Source organism: Colletotrichum abscissum (genome assembly GCF_030869225.1).
Source record: "Colletotrichum abscissum strain IMI 504890 chromosome Unknown Scaffold_22.1, whole genome shotgun sequence".
NCBI lineage: Eukaryota > Fungi > Ascomycota > Sordariomycetes > Glomerellales > Glomerellaceae > Colletotrichum > Colletotrichum abscissum.
Genome location: NW_026850121.1, coordinates 37,067 through 51,638, shown reverse-complemented (window position 1 = coordinate 51,638; position 14,572 = coordinate 37,067). Strand labels below are relative to the sequence as shown.

Here is a 14,572-nt window from a genome sequence, read left to right as displayed (position 1 = left end):
CCTGACTTGAGTACTTCCTCAAAGGTTTCACATGCAGACCGGAACACAATATCAATATCAATATCTTCAGCACCAACTTCTCCCATTTAATTGCCTGCCTACAGATACCTCACCTCACGGAAATACAGAGCAAGCACCCCTCGTACTCTGCACAGATCGAATACGACACTCCACACTCCTGTTCCCCCTAGACTGGGCCAGCCGCCTGACTCGGCGGTGTAACTAAAAGTACTCGTGACACATTTTTTTTTTCTTTCTTATTTGCTGGGGACTGAGTTCGTCGCTCTTCTTCCCCCCCTTCGTCAAATGACAGAAAGAAACCTCTGGAGCGAAAACAGTCCAGTCAGATTCTCTGTTTGTCTGCTGATGTCATAACCCAAAAATTTACCCCTCCATCCTCCTAGAAGTCTCTGACCGATTCTCCTTCACCCGACAACACGGAGAGCCAGACGAAACGCCTTCCTTCCCTCCCCACCAGTTCTGTCACTGTAACTCAAAAACAGCCAGGCAACTAAATCTACTACGGTCTGCTCTCTGCCGTTCTTGTCTCCAAAAAGTTTGGGCTTGATCCCCTCCTGCCGTCATATCTCCATCACCCGGGCACTTTTCTCCGTTCGTTACCAGTCAAGATGGATCTATCCAGGTCTAGGTACCTGGCTACACCCGCCGAGGAGCCGAGGTCACCTGTGCAAAAAGTTGAAGTGGGCGCATGAATCAATGCCCATGCTCTCCTTTTCCTCTTCCCCTTTGTCCACGGAGTATTCATCTTTTTTCTACTATTCGTTCTTCATAAAAATAAAAAGAAGAAGAAGAGAGAAGAGGCTTCTCGGGTAACTATCCGTAGTTCAGAAGGAGAAACCTCAGTCAAGGGCCCTTCCATGTTGCCTCTCTTTTTTTGGTGTGTGTGCGTTCATCCAATCCTGATTTACACAGATGAAATTTCCCACGCAGCCAAAAGTCCTATTCTCTGGAACTCGGGCACAGTGTGCAAGTCTTTGCATGCCACCCAATATCAGGCCTTGGCAGGCATACCCAAACCTTGAGGTGAGTCTAAGGAATTTCCAGATGCCCCTAAGATCTGGATTCGGAATGCTTGGCAACGGTGCAAGGTAAGGTAATCTTCCCGCCCTGCATTCTTTCCCTTTTTTATTACGCCTCCCATCTGCATTTCATTCGATTGGCTGCCCTGGAGATGTATTCCCTGGTAATAGCAAGCAGAACCTAAGAATCATCAATGTAAGGGGAATGGAACCAGCAACCATGCGTGCTACGATGGTATGAGAAGAATAGTTGGTTGCTGAGGCACAAGAACATTCTTCACTCATTCCAGTTCTAGCTTGGCAACGAATCAATACTTTTATATATGCTCCAGAATTCGAAGCAGCACAGTTCATTGTGCAGCCTTTGGCCTATCAACCCGGATAGTTTATCAAAACCCGCGGTTCGGTCGTAAACGCCTATCATCCCATGTCATTACGCTCTACATATTCACTCCATCTCCAACACGGCAGGAGCCTTGACTTCCTTGCCGTTGAGCTTCTCCAGACCCTCGCCGCCCTATGAACCGTGAATATTAGTTTTTGCATACACCATGTCAAGAAAGTGACGACTTACGTAGCTGAAGAGAGGGGATATCTCGACGCCATCCTCCTCGCTCGCGCCGGTCACAACAGCACCGGCGGCCTCGAGCCAGCGCTTGCCCTGAAGCATGATGTCGCGCTTGCTGGTATCGGGGTCATCCTCTCCCGTGCCGCGGGCATTCTTTAGCGGCGAGAACTCGTCCTCGCGCTTCACCTCCATGGAGGCGAACTTGCTGAGGTCCAGCATGGGGAAGACGTCAAAGACGAACTGCTCCAGCTTGATACCGTTGGGCTTCTCGGGCTTGACAGTCTCGCCGGACTTGAGGTCGGCGTAGGGAATCTTCTTGCGCGCAATGTGGTGGGGAAGCTTGTGCGCCCACTGAGGGATGCTCTCGAGGAAGCGGAAAGAGTAGTAGTGGTTGACAATGTTGGCAGCGCGGAACTTGAGGACTCCGGGCTGCTTAGTGTCCTGGGCTTCGGCCGTCTCCTTGTCAATCTCGGAATATTCGACAACGTCGGGCTTGCCATTCTTGAGCAGAATCAAACCAACAGACTCGGTGGCATTGCGCTTACGCACCACCTTGGTGGTGATGTCGACATCCTTGGATGCCGAGAAACCAATGAAGACGGGGTCGGCGACCTTTACCAGGCAGTTATCGACACAGTAGGCGTGGATGTGCTCAATACCCCTCTTGCGCATATCGCCCATGACGTCTGACACAACCAGCGCCTGGTAGATACCTCCGTTGCCATCAGGGGCAACGGCAACCTTCCCCTTAGACTCGAGCAAAATCTTGCCCTCGTTCGAGATGCAAGGCAAGACACCCTGCTCAAAGATGAAGACGTTGGCCTTGTCAAGGCCAAAGTAATTGTTCTCCTGGAAGTACTTCTCCGTGGGGCCGCGAGTGGGGCCGGAGGTCATGACGTACCACGGCACGACGGCGCTGCTGGTGCCGGCCTTTTTGGCGGCAAGCTCCTGGACCTTACGAATACGCTCTGCCTGGATCTGGAAGAGTGACTTTTGGCTGGGAAGGCCAATATCGTAGCAGCCCTTGGGTGCTGAGCTGCCCAGTCTGGTGCCCTGACCGCCTGCCATCAGCACAACGGCCACCTTATTCTGTCCAATCAGTTCGAGACCCGACTGATACCACTTCTCAATGTCTTCGGTCTTAGAATCGAGGATACTGGCGGTGGCAGACTCGGGCAACGGCTCGAGGCCGGATTGGGCGGATACATCTTCTTCGGTCTTGGGAGGGTTCAGAGCGCGGTCGGTGATCTTGTTGATGTGCTCGGGGTCGAAGCCAGACAATTGCTCGAAAAGAGTTGCCTTCTCAGAGGTAGGAAGGTCATCGTAAAAGGTGAAGACGTGGTCTTGTCCAGCTTTGGTGTACTTCTCCTTGAGCTGGGTAAGCTGCTCGGCAGAGGGCTCGGTAGCGGCAGGCTTGCTGGAGCCAATGTTGAGAGCGGACTTGATGGCTTCCATGATGGGCCAGGAGGATATCGCGATGGAAGAGGTTTCGAGCACGGCGATTAGAGCTAGAGAATGGTCAGAGGACGAGCTGATTTGATAAAAGCTACGATTTCAACGTGGAAATAAACAGGAGAAGCAAAAGGCGGAGTGGAAGTAAACAAGTCAGGTCGCCAGGAGGATAGCTCACCTTACTTGTAGTCCCCGCCGAGGACCCCTCAATGGTCCAAATATAGTGCTGGAGGGAGTGGGAGCTGCTTGCTGGGATGACAAGGTACCCGCCAAATGCCCGGTGCGATGGATTGGACAAGTCGGGTTGCTTTCAGACTTGGTGGGATGGGACCCCCTCATTCCAAGGCCGCAAGACGTCTTCAGGGCATGATAGGTCGCTTTCGTCTGGTTGCCCCTCACTCCAACTCGTTTGCAGGGGACACTCAACAACCAGCCACATCAGCACATGGCCTTGGAGGCGTCTTCAAGTGCAACATCCTGCGGGCGGGAGAGGCAGAGTTAGTGGTGTGGGAGGGTCTCGGATACGAGCAAAAGCTTTTCGGGTTGTTGTTGTTGATGATGATGATGAAGCTGATACTCGGCTCACGTAAGAAACTTGACGATGGGCGCTACGTCGGGTGTGGGAATCGGGGCTGTGCGACGTGGCGTTCATCCTTGGGTTCTAGTGAATCTAATTCATTAGCGAGGACTTAGGAGCACCAGGAACCAAAAACCAGAAAACGCCCCAGTTCTGTAGGCAAATCTTGGCATTTTGGCCATGTCATGAAGTAGTAAGATAAGTCAACCAGAGTTACTAAGGTAGACACTTGAAGTTGTCGATTAGGGAGAATGAGACGCGTTGTGGTCGGGCGGACAGGGGAATGGAAGGCGCCGTGCCATGTGTAACGGAAGACACGGCGCCTCAGGTTAAAGATGAAGGATCTGAGGCTCAAGGTAAGGTACGTCAAGACGCTTGCAACGGGAACTACCTTGGGCACTTCAACACCACAGTCTCATCGTTGGCCCTCATCACCAGCTTTCAATGAGACGGAGACATGGCAGCCTGTCATATGGATATTGTGTTCGTTGCAGTGCTCGGAGGCACGTTACACTCTCTTAGCTACTCCTTTCGAATGGGTGCATGGAGGGCTGAAAACGAGGCAGCTTCCCCATACTTCAGAGGAAGGACGAACAAGCACCTTGCAAGATATAGGCAATTAACCTTTGATTTCCGTTCGAATGCCACGAGGTTAAAACCATAATTGTAAATAGATACATGCCGCGAATTAGAGATATAAATCAACAAGATCCCGTCACTTCTTCATCGACCTTGTGTTTCCCGTCTTCCCCCTCCCTGCCACTCTCTCCTCCAGACACATTTACTAACAATGCACATCACTTAGGTACATCGTACACACACAACAATAGAGCACACTCTTTCTCTCTCTGTCCGGCATCGCTCCTCACGGGGAAAAGACTCTCGTGCCTCCCTTCTGCACCCCTGCCGGTGTCCAATGCAATGCGGCAATGCCCCTCCCCATCCCGATCTTTTCGAGGCGGCCGGCACTACTTGCCTTACCGCCCCTCCATCTCCCCCAGCGTCAGCGTCGAGCAGTACCAGCTTCCCCCTAGCTGGCCGCTGCCATGCCGCCAGGGCTCCGTGTCAGTGTCAGGTAACCCCCCAATTGCCCCCATCCACACAGTATCAGCCGCTAGCCGCGATACACGGTACAGGGGACTGGTGGACAGTGCCACTGTGAACCGAACAGCAGCGCCAGAGTCTGACGAGTCTGCAATACTGCTAGTACGACTTGTGCCTGGGCTTGTCAACATCGCCGCCGCTGAGAACACAACTGCCGAGATTTTCATCCCTCCTTCTTATTCCCTTCTTGACCGACATATCCTTCCTCCCAACCGACCGCGCCAGAGAGGACTAGCGAAAGGTTTCCTCCTTCGCTTTTCTTCCACTCTTCCGCAACTTCCACTTTCTTTTCTTTCCCGTTTGCCAGCGGCGATGTTATGGACCCTGTTCATGAAATTCCTCCTCGTAAGCTCCCTCATCGCCTGGTGGCTCAAGCGACCGAATAGCCGTTTCCAAAAGTTCGTTCTGGCCGCCGCCAGCCTCGCAACATTCTGGGTTATCGCTCCCATTTACGCACAACTTTGTCTCGCTTGGTCCGTACATTACACCCGTGAGGGTATTCGTTATTGGAGTCTGGATGAGTTGCTTGTGCGGCATGCCAGTATGCTGGTGACTCTCGCCGCGGTCATTTGGTCAGTTTCACCCACGCGCCTCTTCCCCTTCCCCGCCTTGTCCTGCTGTTCGCTAGCGGTCATCTCGACACGTGCGACTCCTCTGGCAACATTTTGCTGACAGTGTGAAGGCTGCTCCATCGCGCCTGGCAGACTCTTTGGAAACCGACAACCGATCTCATCAGCATCCTTGGAGTGGACGTTCCCGAGGCCCCCGATGTATCCTTGGCCGGAATTCGACCCGACGCGGCGACTCTCAACTGGACGCGACCGACGCACAACCGACCTGTACAGAAATTTCTGATCCAGGTCAATGGCGTAAATGGTTGGTCTTTGTTCGACGCCTTAGGTGGTCGTGGAGTACGAAACTGACATATCTTCACAGTTGGCGAATCGAGGCAGGAGGAGACGGCTATTACTGTCACGGGTCTAAGGCCCAATCACTGCTATAATATACGAGTCATTGCCGTTGGACCGAATAACTTCCAGGCAGGTAGCCAGGTCATAAGACTGCGTACCTATCGATCCGACGGACGGCCAGAACTGGGCAATTCGAGACTACCCGACAGTTTCCAAGATCAAGACCCACGACCAGGACAAACTCCGTGCGTCGAAGACAATGGCAGTCGTAGCCAGGTGCCCACCATCGAAGCGGCGCCGTCTCTCGAAGGCGGATCCGCCGCTGCGCGAGACAACACTTCCGGCCAGAGGCGCAACACTGTCAATCGCAGGCACTCCCCGTCCATAGCAAGTCAGGAGCAACCATCAATCAAGGATTTTTCCAGCGACCACCCTGAGGCGTCGCTCAAGGAACTTGCCGACACCTTGGAACGGTCGAGGAAGGAGTTTGTGGAGACAGCATCCTTACATGCAACCGAAGAAAGCGAGTTTAGACAGCTCGAAGAGCGGTTGAAAAAGGAAAAGGAGGAGAAAAAGAAGATTCAGAAAGAGAAGGACGATAACACCGCGCAGTTGAGGCAAAAGGTCAAGTCTACCGGCGAACAGATGAGACAGGCCACCAAGGAGAAGGCGCGGAAGGAGAACCTGTTGAAGGAGAAGCAAGAAAAGCGCAAGAAGGCGATGGACAACATCGAGAAATGTGTTGCTGAAGCCAAATCTATGCGCAAAACTCGCGACGGGTTTGCGTCGGAAAAGGAAAGTCTTGCGCAGAGCCGTGATCTCAAAATCAAGCACCTGGATGAGGAGAACTCTGCCTTGCAAGATGAATATTCCCAACTCGAGACCGAATACAAGGAAAAGAAGGAACAACTCAAGGAGCTTGAGGATGCACGCAGAAAGCTGCCTGGTGGCGAGGAAGACGACACTTGGCGAGAGGATGACCGGAAAATGAAGAGAGATTTCGAGATGAAGCGCCGAGAACTTCAGAGTCAACTCATCATGGAGAACAGGAAGGCTCAACAATTTGAGGGTCACATCCACGTCCTACATGCTCAGGTCTACGCCCAGAACCAACAGAGCATGCAATTCTACAATCAGGCGAATTCTTCCGGCGTCGAATTTGATCCGAACGCCTCGGCACAAATTAAGCGTCGAAGTCGCACCGGCAATGCTCTTACCAACACCGTCGCATCGCCGACGGGCCCTTTCTCAGCCTCGGATTCTCCCTTCGACCCTCCGATCGGGTTCACCAGTCGAGCCCCGTTCTCGCACTTCTTGGATATGTCTGGAGGCGAGGCCTTTGCGAGCGACCAATTCTCTGATGCTGATATCAGGGCTCTCACAGGGAACGCACCGCTCAGCCCTACGGCGGCTGCCCTGCTACCTTCTGGCATCTTGGGTGACGACGAACCTAGCAGCCCTGACTCTCTCTCGCGCAGAAGCCCGTTTGTTCCGGGGTACGAAGATGACGCTCAGTCGCCAGGATCGTCCAGACGCTCGAATAGTGTTCCTTCTAGCCCCCCTGGATCATCGCATGTCACCGCTTTCCCACCCTTTGCACCTGACAACGGTGATCCCTCGTCTCTCAAAGACATCACGTCCTCGCCCGGGGGACAGCCATCGCCAGCTGCAAATGGACATCGGTTCACGGACCTGATTCATTGGCACAGAACCAAAGGCTCTAAAGCTGCTGATGATGGTGGCCCCATGCTGGGAAGCCTAAAGCATGGCCAGAGTCAGTCCTTCCCTCGGCAGACCGATGAACTGGATGGAACCAATCGACGCCGAACCAGCTTCTCATCCTACACCCAGAACCGGAACTCTGCTGGACCTGACACTCTTGAGGCGGCGAGTGCATCGAACCTGGGACGCAGCATGTTTTCATCGGCTCGCAGGTTGATACCATGGAATTCGTACGGGGACCGAGATCCAAGCAGCCCTAGACCGGCTTCCATGGCCTCGGCGGACTTGCCACGACCGTCCACCGACAGCGGATCCATTTGGAATCATCCAGCTGATCGAGGAAACCGATTTTGGTCACCAGCTGACGGGCGTTGGGCGTCACGAACTCCATCTAGACGACCCTCCCTCCACGGCTCGCCAGCGGCTCTCAAAACGACACTGGCTTCAGCCGAAGACGAGATCCTGGATCATGAAGCCTTGAATGATCCTCAAGTCTCGCCCAGTCAGGTTGGCGTCATTGGCAGTCGACCACCAGCCAGTAAACAGAACTCAGACAACAAATCCTTGTTGAGCAAGAGCTTAAACCCAGCAGCGCCGACCTTCTCTATTGGGGGACTATTCCGCAGTAAGGATAAAGAAAGTGACTCAGGCAAAGAGAAGGACAAGTCAAAGTCCAAGGACAAAACTAAGGACAAAGCCAAAGACAAGGACGCAAAGGAAAAAGGCAAGACGAGGGATGTTTCTACGCCCAGCCTAGACCTGCCGCAAGGCTACGATGCGTCTCCAACAGAGTCCAGAAAGTCCCGCGATGCCTTCTCTGTCCACACACAGGCATCGGTCACCGAATCTCGGGAGTCTTTGACCCTTGATAGGGCAGTCTCCAATACACTTTCTGACTCCAATATCAAGGACCAGGAGAACGCCTACAGGAAGCTCTTCAGGAAAGGCAGCTCCAGCAAGTTCAGTCTTTCGTCTCGTCTAAGCAAGGACTCGAGTCTCTTTAAGAAAGGGCCTGGGAGCACTACGAACTCGGACAAGAACTTGTCTGCGGATCGATCCAGCTTTGGTGACATTGACGACTTTGGCGAGGAGGGGTTGCTTGGACGAAGCTATGAAAGCGTCACCAGCAGCCCGTCCGCAGGCCCTGTCAAATCCAGAGACGCCAAGGAAAGCAGAATTTCTGGCTGGAGCAGTAAGTTTTCTATGAAGAAGAAAGGCAAGGATAACCGAGAAAGCCTTGAGTTCCACCAGGTTACCCCCGAGGGCGAGGTCGAGGGAGAAGACAAGAAAGACGAGTGAATCCAGCGGATCTGTCGGGGTCAGACAGTCGAAGCGATGTAGTGTTTTGCAAAAATCAGTAAAAATAAAAGATTAGGCGTTCCAAAAGCAGCATTGTCTCAGACACACATAATCGAGTGAAAATGACCAGATACCCATCTAATCTACTATTTTCCGGTAACACTTGGATAGAGTAATACGGAGCACTGTGAAACCTCAATGTGCTTACGCCAAATGCTGTTCAGGCGGCTGCTTTCTTAGTGTCTAGGTATTGCGTTGATGTTTGCTCACTCACATTGACACCAAGTAAGGTAGGCGGTGAGCCCAACAGCCGGCGGCAGAAAGTCTCAATTGGCAAGCTCCTTCCGAAAGCACGGGTCACATTTCGCGAGAGGAACGAACGGATAGCTGTAGATTTACCCACCCAGATCGAACCACCCGCGCAAACCCGCCGCCCTCTGGGAATCTGCCGACGGAACCATTGAACGAAATTCAAGTGACACTATTTGTCGTCATACATCCAACGAGGACGTACAATCGAGTTCAAAGCCTCGTTGTCGTTTTGACGAATCCGTAAAACAATCTCTCTACGAACTGTCATCGGAAGAAACAAACCGGGCCGCCCGACCCTCCGAAAACGCCGGCCTTCCACCCTTCGAACTCTTTCTTCCCCGATCCCTCGACCGACCAGACGGCCGACCCGAGCAAGCGGACACTCCTTCACTTCCCATAATCTTTCTTCCGCCAATTGATGGCCGCGATGGCGGCTCAGAACCCGACCGGCGGCGCCCCCGCGGACCTGCCGATGCCCTCGCGCAACCCGCTCCCCCTCTCGGCCTCCCAAGAGGCGCAGATCAGAGACATTTACCACGCGCGCGTGCGAAACGCCTGCGCACCCGAGATCAAGGGTTCGTTCTTCCCCTGCAGTCACCTCATACCGTTGTCCTCTCTTCTTTCTCTGCAGCTCTCTCCGGAGATAATACCCTCCTTCAAGTCCCCATTCTCCCGAAGCCTATCATAGCCCGTCCCTTACAAATCCTCCACGTCAAGAAGCTTCCTTGCAAAGAAAGAAAACGCCGGAGAAATATAGATACTAACAAACAAAAAAACCAACAGCCTTTGCAGACTGCGCCCTAAACCGCACCTTCACCGTCTCCTTCGTCTGCCGCACCCAGCTCCGCGCAATGAACGGTTGCATGAAGGCCCACGCCACCCCGGAGGAGCACGACGCCGCGCGCGAGGAATGGTTCGCCAAGCGCATGGAGCGGCAAAAGGAGCGCGAGCGCAAGGCCGTGAAAAAGGCGCAGCAGGAGGACTTTATCCGCGAGTGGTGGGGCCTGCCCGAGAAGGACGCCGAGACGAGGAGGAAGGAGGAGGAGAAGATGAGGCTGGGCGAGCGCGTGGGCGGGTACGCTGCGAGGGATCGGAAGGGTGTTGCGGCCGAGGAGAGGCGGTGATGGCTGGAGGACTGACTGATATGGGGGAGGAGGGTCGTTCGGGGAGGGGGCGCGGATTTTGCCCGTGTCAAGGAAGAAAAGGGGGAGGGAGATGCATATGTTGGGCGTTCTGGATTTACGGTTTGGGACACCCTGCTCTATGGCGCGGCCATTCGGCTTGTACAAATACACACACAAACACAACATTTCACATCATGTAGACTATATCAATCCAAAAAGGGGGGGCCGAAGCCTAGAGATGGCGGTCATTGTCACGGATACCACAATGGCCTCAAGTTTTCAGCTCTAGCTGGGTGTATCATTCCTCGAGTCTGTTCGCTCATGATCTAAGCTTTTTGATCTATTTGGCAACCCGGCTTGGGTATGCCCGTTTTCTTCATAAGATCCTCCACCCCTGAAAACGCCGAATTCCATTCTAGAAACAAAAGTACGACCGAATAGGGGTCCACTAGGCCTCTCTCTTCTGAAGCTCGGCGGGGAGCAGGGCGACCTTGTCCTGGAAGAGCTTCTCGGCGCGGGCCCAGACGGAATCGTTGCGCCAGTCCTTGAGGTTCAGGAGGGTAGGCAGCAGGTCGTTGCTGAAGGCCTCGCTCTGTCATTCATGTCAGCTTCACTTCCCGCGAATGCATTTCCAGCGTTGTCAAACTTACAGACTCCCTCGGCAACAAAGACGGAAGGTGGTCGATGGAGATGACGCTCAGGGGAGGGTTCTCCAGTCCCTCGACGGGGACGGTGGGCTTGTCGAAGGTGGTAGCCACGGTGTAGACGGGAACTATGAGTAAATGCATTGTCAGCATTGTCTAATTGATAGAGCCGTCTAAAGGTGACTTACTCGGGTTGTGGGGGTTGGTGGTGTCAGCAGAAACATCGCAAATCACGCTGAGGTTTCTACCGGGGACCTGCAGAGACTCGCGGTTGAGGAAAGCTAGAAAAGTATTGTCAGCTTACGGCCCCGCCAATCGTACGCTGTGTCAACCGTTTCATGATCATGACTCCACGAGTTGATCATGTTACTCCTTTTTCAAGAGAGCATGCCAATAGATGCTTGACACCGGATTGAAAGGGTAGTAACATACGGGGAATAGGTTGGCTATGGGAAACATGTGTTAGTACAAGCTCAAAATTGGGGTTATTCCCAAAGAGACGTACCTGAGGTAGATGCAGTTGACGAAAATGTCGGCATCCGTGATCTCCTTGTAAGGGCCGGGGTTCTTGGTCTCCTCCATATCCTGCAGCTCATGTTAGTGCGTGTTGCGATGACCAAACTGGGAATGACTTACCCAGCGAACGATATCCTCAACACCGGCTCTCTTGGCCATCTCAACGGCACCGGAACCGCAACGTCCAAGAGCACCAATCACAATGACTCTGGGCTTGCGACCAGCCTTGGCAATACCCTCGTCCAAGGCCTTCTTGACATCGACGATGAGAGCATCCTCATTGGGGTACGCCTCGACGGCAGGGAAGGGCTCGCCAGGGTGGGTGAGCTGCCAGGCCCAGTTCTCGAGAGCAAGAGCAGCGCCAGAGAAACCAGCGTGGAAACCGAAGGCTGCGACTCTGCGACCGGACTCGTTGGCCAGGAACTCGAGGTCGAGAAGAGTGCCGCCGCCACGGGGGAAACGGCCGAGTGTCTTCTCCCAGCCACCTTGGTTCTATAGCTTGGTTAGCGAGCTCTCTGGTGGTATCCAGCTCAATTGGGGCTTATATACCTTGTAGACGTGGAGGAATGTGACGTGGACGTGCTTGAGAGGGAACTCCTTCTCCTCAAGCTCCTTGAGACCGACGATGATCACGTCCGATGGGGCTGACTCCCAGGAGTATTCGGGCACAAGGGTTGCGCCAGCGGCTTCGAACTCGGCATCGTCAAAGATGCGAACCTGGGGATCGTCGGGTCAATGATTCGTCCCTCACGAAAGACGGATAGTACATCGGCGAGAACGTACGGGACTCCTTTCAACTCTGACTTCGTAGCCGGCCTCGACCAGCTTGCGAGTAGTCGTGGGGGTGAGGGCGCTCCTGTGTTCCAAGGGCTGACGTCAAAAGTTAGCTATCTCTGAATACTCAAAGTCAATGTTGGTTTGCAGAATCATTGCACACCTTGGTTTCGGATCGGAGGTGAAGAATAGTGTGGGCCATGTTTGCGACTTGGATTGAACTGTTTGCGACTACAATTGATTGCTGTTGCTGGAGAGGAAACTACGAAAGTTCGAGGCGGGAAGGTTGAGGATGATGAAAGTTGAGTGTGGGGCAATGACTCCAAAACATCCCACCTTGTGTGTGACTCTTCTGTCCTGTATCCGTAGGGGACCGATTATTTCACCGCTTATCGGAGCGCGGGGTAGGCCCGGTACCTATGGGATGGCAGTTGCTAGTGAGGTGAACCCAATTTCTTCGCTTCTTGTTTTTGGCCATTCAGGCGAATAGAATCTCTGCCTCCAACAGTTGAGATTTTTATTTTTTCGATTTTTTTGCGACATTCTGCCAAGCATGAACTTCCACCACTCATGCAACAGCGGGTGACGCCATGCAGGTACCGGCCGAAGCTGCACCGTCGTCTCCAACGCTCTCTCGCTTCCGGGCAGGTCACCAATGAGCCAGTCAGACGGCCTCGCCGATATCGCTTGACCTTGACATTTCCATGCTTTCCATGGCACTTGATGACCATGCATAGGTATTGTACATTGAGAAAACATTGATCGAGGTTTCCTGAATCGACGTTGTCTAGATTTGCTATTCAATCTCTACACCGATGCTCTAAGGTAGCATGGTGCATTCCTATCTAAAGCCGCGGCATGATTTTCGAGTCTCCCAATAATTCAAGTACACCCTCAGCTACACCCCAGGACATCTCGAACCCCCTGCCCCCCAGACCATAAGCATGGATTATGGTGCGCTTCTCTCCCACCTCTTCTCTTTCCAGCCTCATGCCGCCCTTTCGAGTCGGCCGTCGGCCTACGACATCTTTGAGGACGCGAAACTCACCATCGTCCCCAAGGATCTTAGGATATGTAGCAGCGAAGTGTTTGAGGAGCTTTTCCCGCACTTCTGGCGACGGTTCAGTGTCCCAATTGTCAGTTTCCTTTGTGCCACCCACGATCGTGCCGCCATCGAAATTTCGAGGCACGCAGAAAGTCCAAGATCCATCAGCATTCTGTCTTGTCACGGTTGCTGGGCTGAAGTTGGCGACAGCACACGTTTGACCTGAAGAACCTCATCAGCAAAGTCGCCAAAGTAAGTTGGATGTGAGTGGCCGATATACCTCTCGTGATGAATGAGTTTGGGTCACCAAATCCGACACCAGAGCAGTTGACTACATGTCTCACGTTCGGCAACTCTTTCAGTGAGAAAGCCTCACGGGGATCCCTGAGTTCTCTGCGGAAGATTTGGCCGCCATTCCAGGAGAACTTGCGAAGGAGGAAGGAGCAGTAGACCATGGGGTTCACACACCATGTCTTGTACTCGCATCCCCACTTCACCTTGTCATCTGGGTATTCGGTTGGGTTCAGGAGCCGGAAGTCTACCAGTCCCAAGCTCTGGGCCTTTTCCTCGCTGAGAGCTTGGTATTGTGGCGGAGGATCATCGAGGTATTCGATACCAGGCATGAAAGTAATACCGGCTTCAGGATTGCTCTTCGCCTGGGACTCCATGTGCCGGAACGTTCTGAGGGCCATCGCATGATCGCGCTGTTCCATCTCGTTGGCCGGTATGACCCAACGGTTGTGAGCGCCGCCCCATTGTGAGGTGTAGTTGATTGAAGCTTTGCTGTCAACGGTCTCAAACGGACTCGGGAAATCCTTGGCCACTATTGCTACTTTATGGCCCTCTTGCTGAAGCCTTACAGCAGTGCTCAACCCGATCACACCGGCTCTGTCTTATGTTAGCGGCCACTCAGATCTGAAGAGGAGGAAGGGTGCTTTGGTACCCAATCACCACGATTTGTGCCATCTCGCAAAAGTATAAACCTGCTGAATACTGGACGTCAACCGTGTCAAAATGGTCGATGACAAAAGTTGTGAGTAGTACCATGAAAACTAAGTCGGCTTCTTACACGGAGCGAAATCGACCTACTCGGATGGCGGGCCCACCAACAATAGAATATAGTGCGCCGACCATCGGAGGCAGTATCGGCGACGCCCGGCCCCAGAAGCATCGCCCGAGCCCGGGGACTCCGGTCAAGAAACCGACAGAATCTCTAGTTAGCCAACCGATCACGGCCGGTCTTTTTCCCGATCGCCTTCACCTTCCTCCCACCCATTGGTGCTTCACGGCAACCTTCGAGCTAGGCGCTGAACCACAGTACCCCAAGACACCTCCACCCTTGGAAATGTTGCTTGCTTATGACCGTCTCATCAATCCACAAGACGCAAGACCGAAACCTATAAGTTGTCTCACGGGCAGACCCATGACTTCCTGGACCGAAAAGTTGACCTTTGTAAAAACAGAGATGGGTCGATGATTTTTTT

General features: G+C 53.3%; 6 protein-coding genes across 6 annotated transcripts; 3 read left to right on the top strand and 3 right to left on the bottom strand.

Annotated features, from left to right (window-relative positions):
• Positions 1 to 1,488: 1,488 nt before the first annotated feature.
• Positions 1,489 to 3,063, bottom strand: CABS01_09213 (UTP-glucose-1-phosphate uridylyltransferase; the record flags this gene model as incomplete). Its single annotated transcript, XM_060542570.1, has 2 exons — positions 1,489 to 1,557; positions 1,615 to 3,063. 2 exons carry the CDS (start codon positions 3,061 to 3,063, stop codon positions 1,489 to 1,491), a joined length of 1,518 nt encoding a protein of 505 aa, XP_060400297.1.
• Positions 3,064 to 4,558: 1,495 nt separating this feature from the next.
• CABS01_09212 (fibronectin type III domain-containing protein) lies at positions 4,559 to 8,673 on the top strand (the record flags this gene model as incomplete). The annotated part of the gene is made up of 3 exons (XM_060542569.1): positions 4,559 to 5,313; positions 5,424 to 5,617; positions 5,678 to 8,673. 3 exons carry the CDS (start codon positions 4,559 to 4,561, stop codon positions 8,671 to 8,673), a joined length of 3,945 nt encoding a protein of 1,314 aa, XP_060400296.1.
• A 266-nt stretch (positions 8,674 to 8,939) lies between these two features.
• CABS01_09211 (uncharacterized protein) lies at positions 8,940 to 9,137 on the top strand (the record flags this gene model as incomplete). The annotated part of the gene is made up of 1 exon (XM_060542568.1): positions 8,940 to 9,137. A coding segment is annotated over one exon (198 nt), but the record flags the coding sequence as incomplete, so codon positions are not given.
• A 275-nt stretch (positions 9,138 to 9,412) lies between these two features.
• Positions 9,413 to 10,109, top strand: CABS01_09210 (uncharacterized protein; the record flags this gene model as incomplete). The annotated part of the gene is made up of 2 exons (XM_060542567.1): positions 9,413 to 9,560; positions 9,769 to 10,109. 2 exons carry the CDS (start codon positions 9,413 to 9,415, stop codon positions 10,107 to 10,109), a joined length of 489 nt encoding a protein of 162 aa, XP_060400294.1.
• A 448-nt stretch (positions 10,110 to 10,557) lies between these two features.
• Positions 10,558 to 12,245, bottom strand: CABS01_09209 (alanine dehydrogenase/PNT domain-containing protein; the record flags this gene model as incomplete). Its single annotated transcript, XM_060542566.1, has 9 exons — positions 10,558 to 10,701; positions 10,760 to 10,881; positions 10,942 to 11,034; positions 11,186 to 11,199; positions 11,259 to 11,338; positions 11,390 to 11,761; positions 11,819 to 11,986; positions 12,053 to 12,139; positions 12,207 to 12,245. The coding sequence occupies 9 exons, from the start codon at positions 12,243 to 12,245 to the stop codon at positions 10,558 to 10,560; spliced, it is 1,119 nt and encodes a 372-aa protein (XP_060400293.1).
• A 643-nt stretch (positions 12,246 to 12,888) lies between these two features.
• On the bottom strand, positions 12,889 to 14,054 carry CABS01_09208 (uncharacterized protein; the record flags this gene model as incomplete). Its single annotated transcript, XM_060542565.1, has 3 exons — positions 12,889 to 13,310; positions 13,369 to 13,976; positions 14,032 to 14,054. 3 exons carry the CDS (start codon positions 14,052 to 14,054, stop codon positions 12,889 to 12,891), a joined length of 1,053 nt encoding a protein of 350 aa, XP_060400292.1.
• Between the last annotated feature and the right edge of the window lie 518 nt (positions 14,055 to 14,572).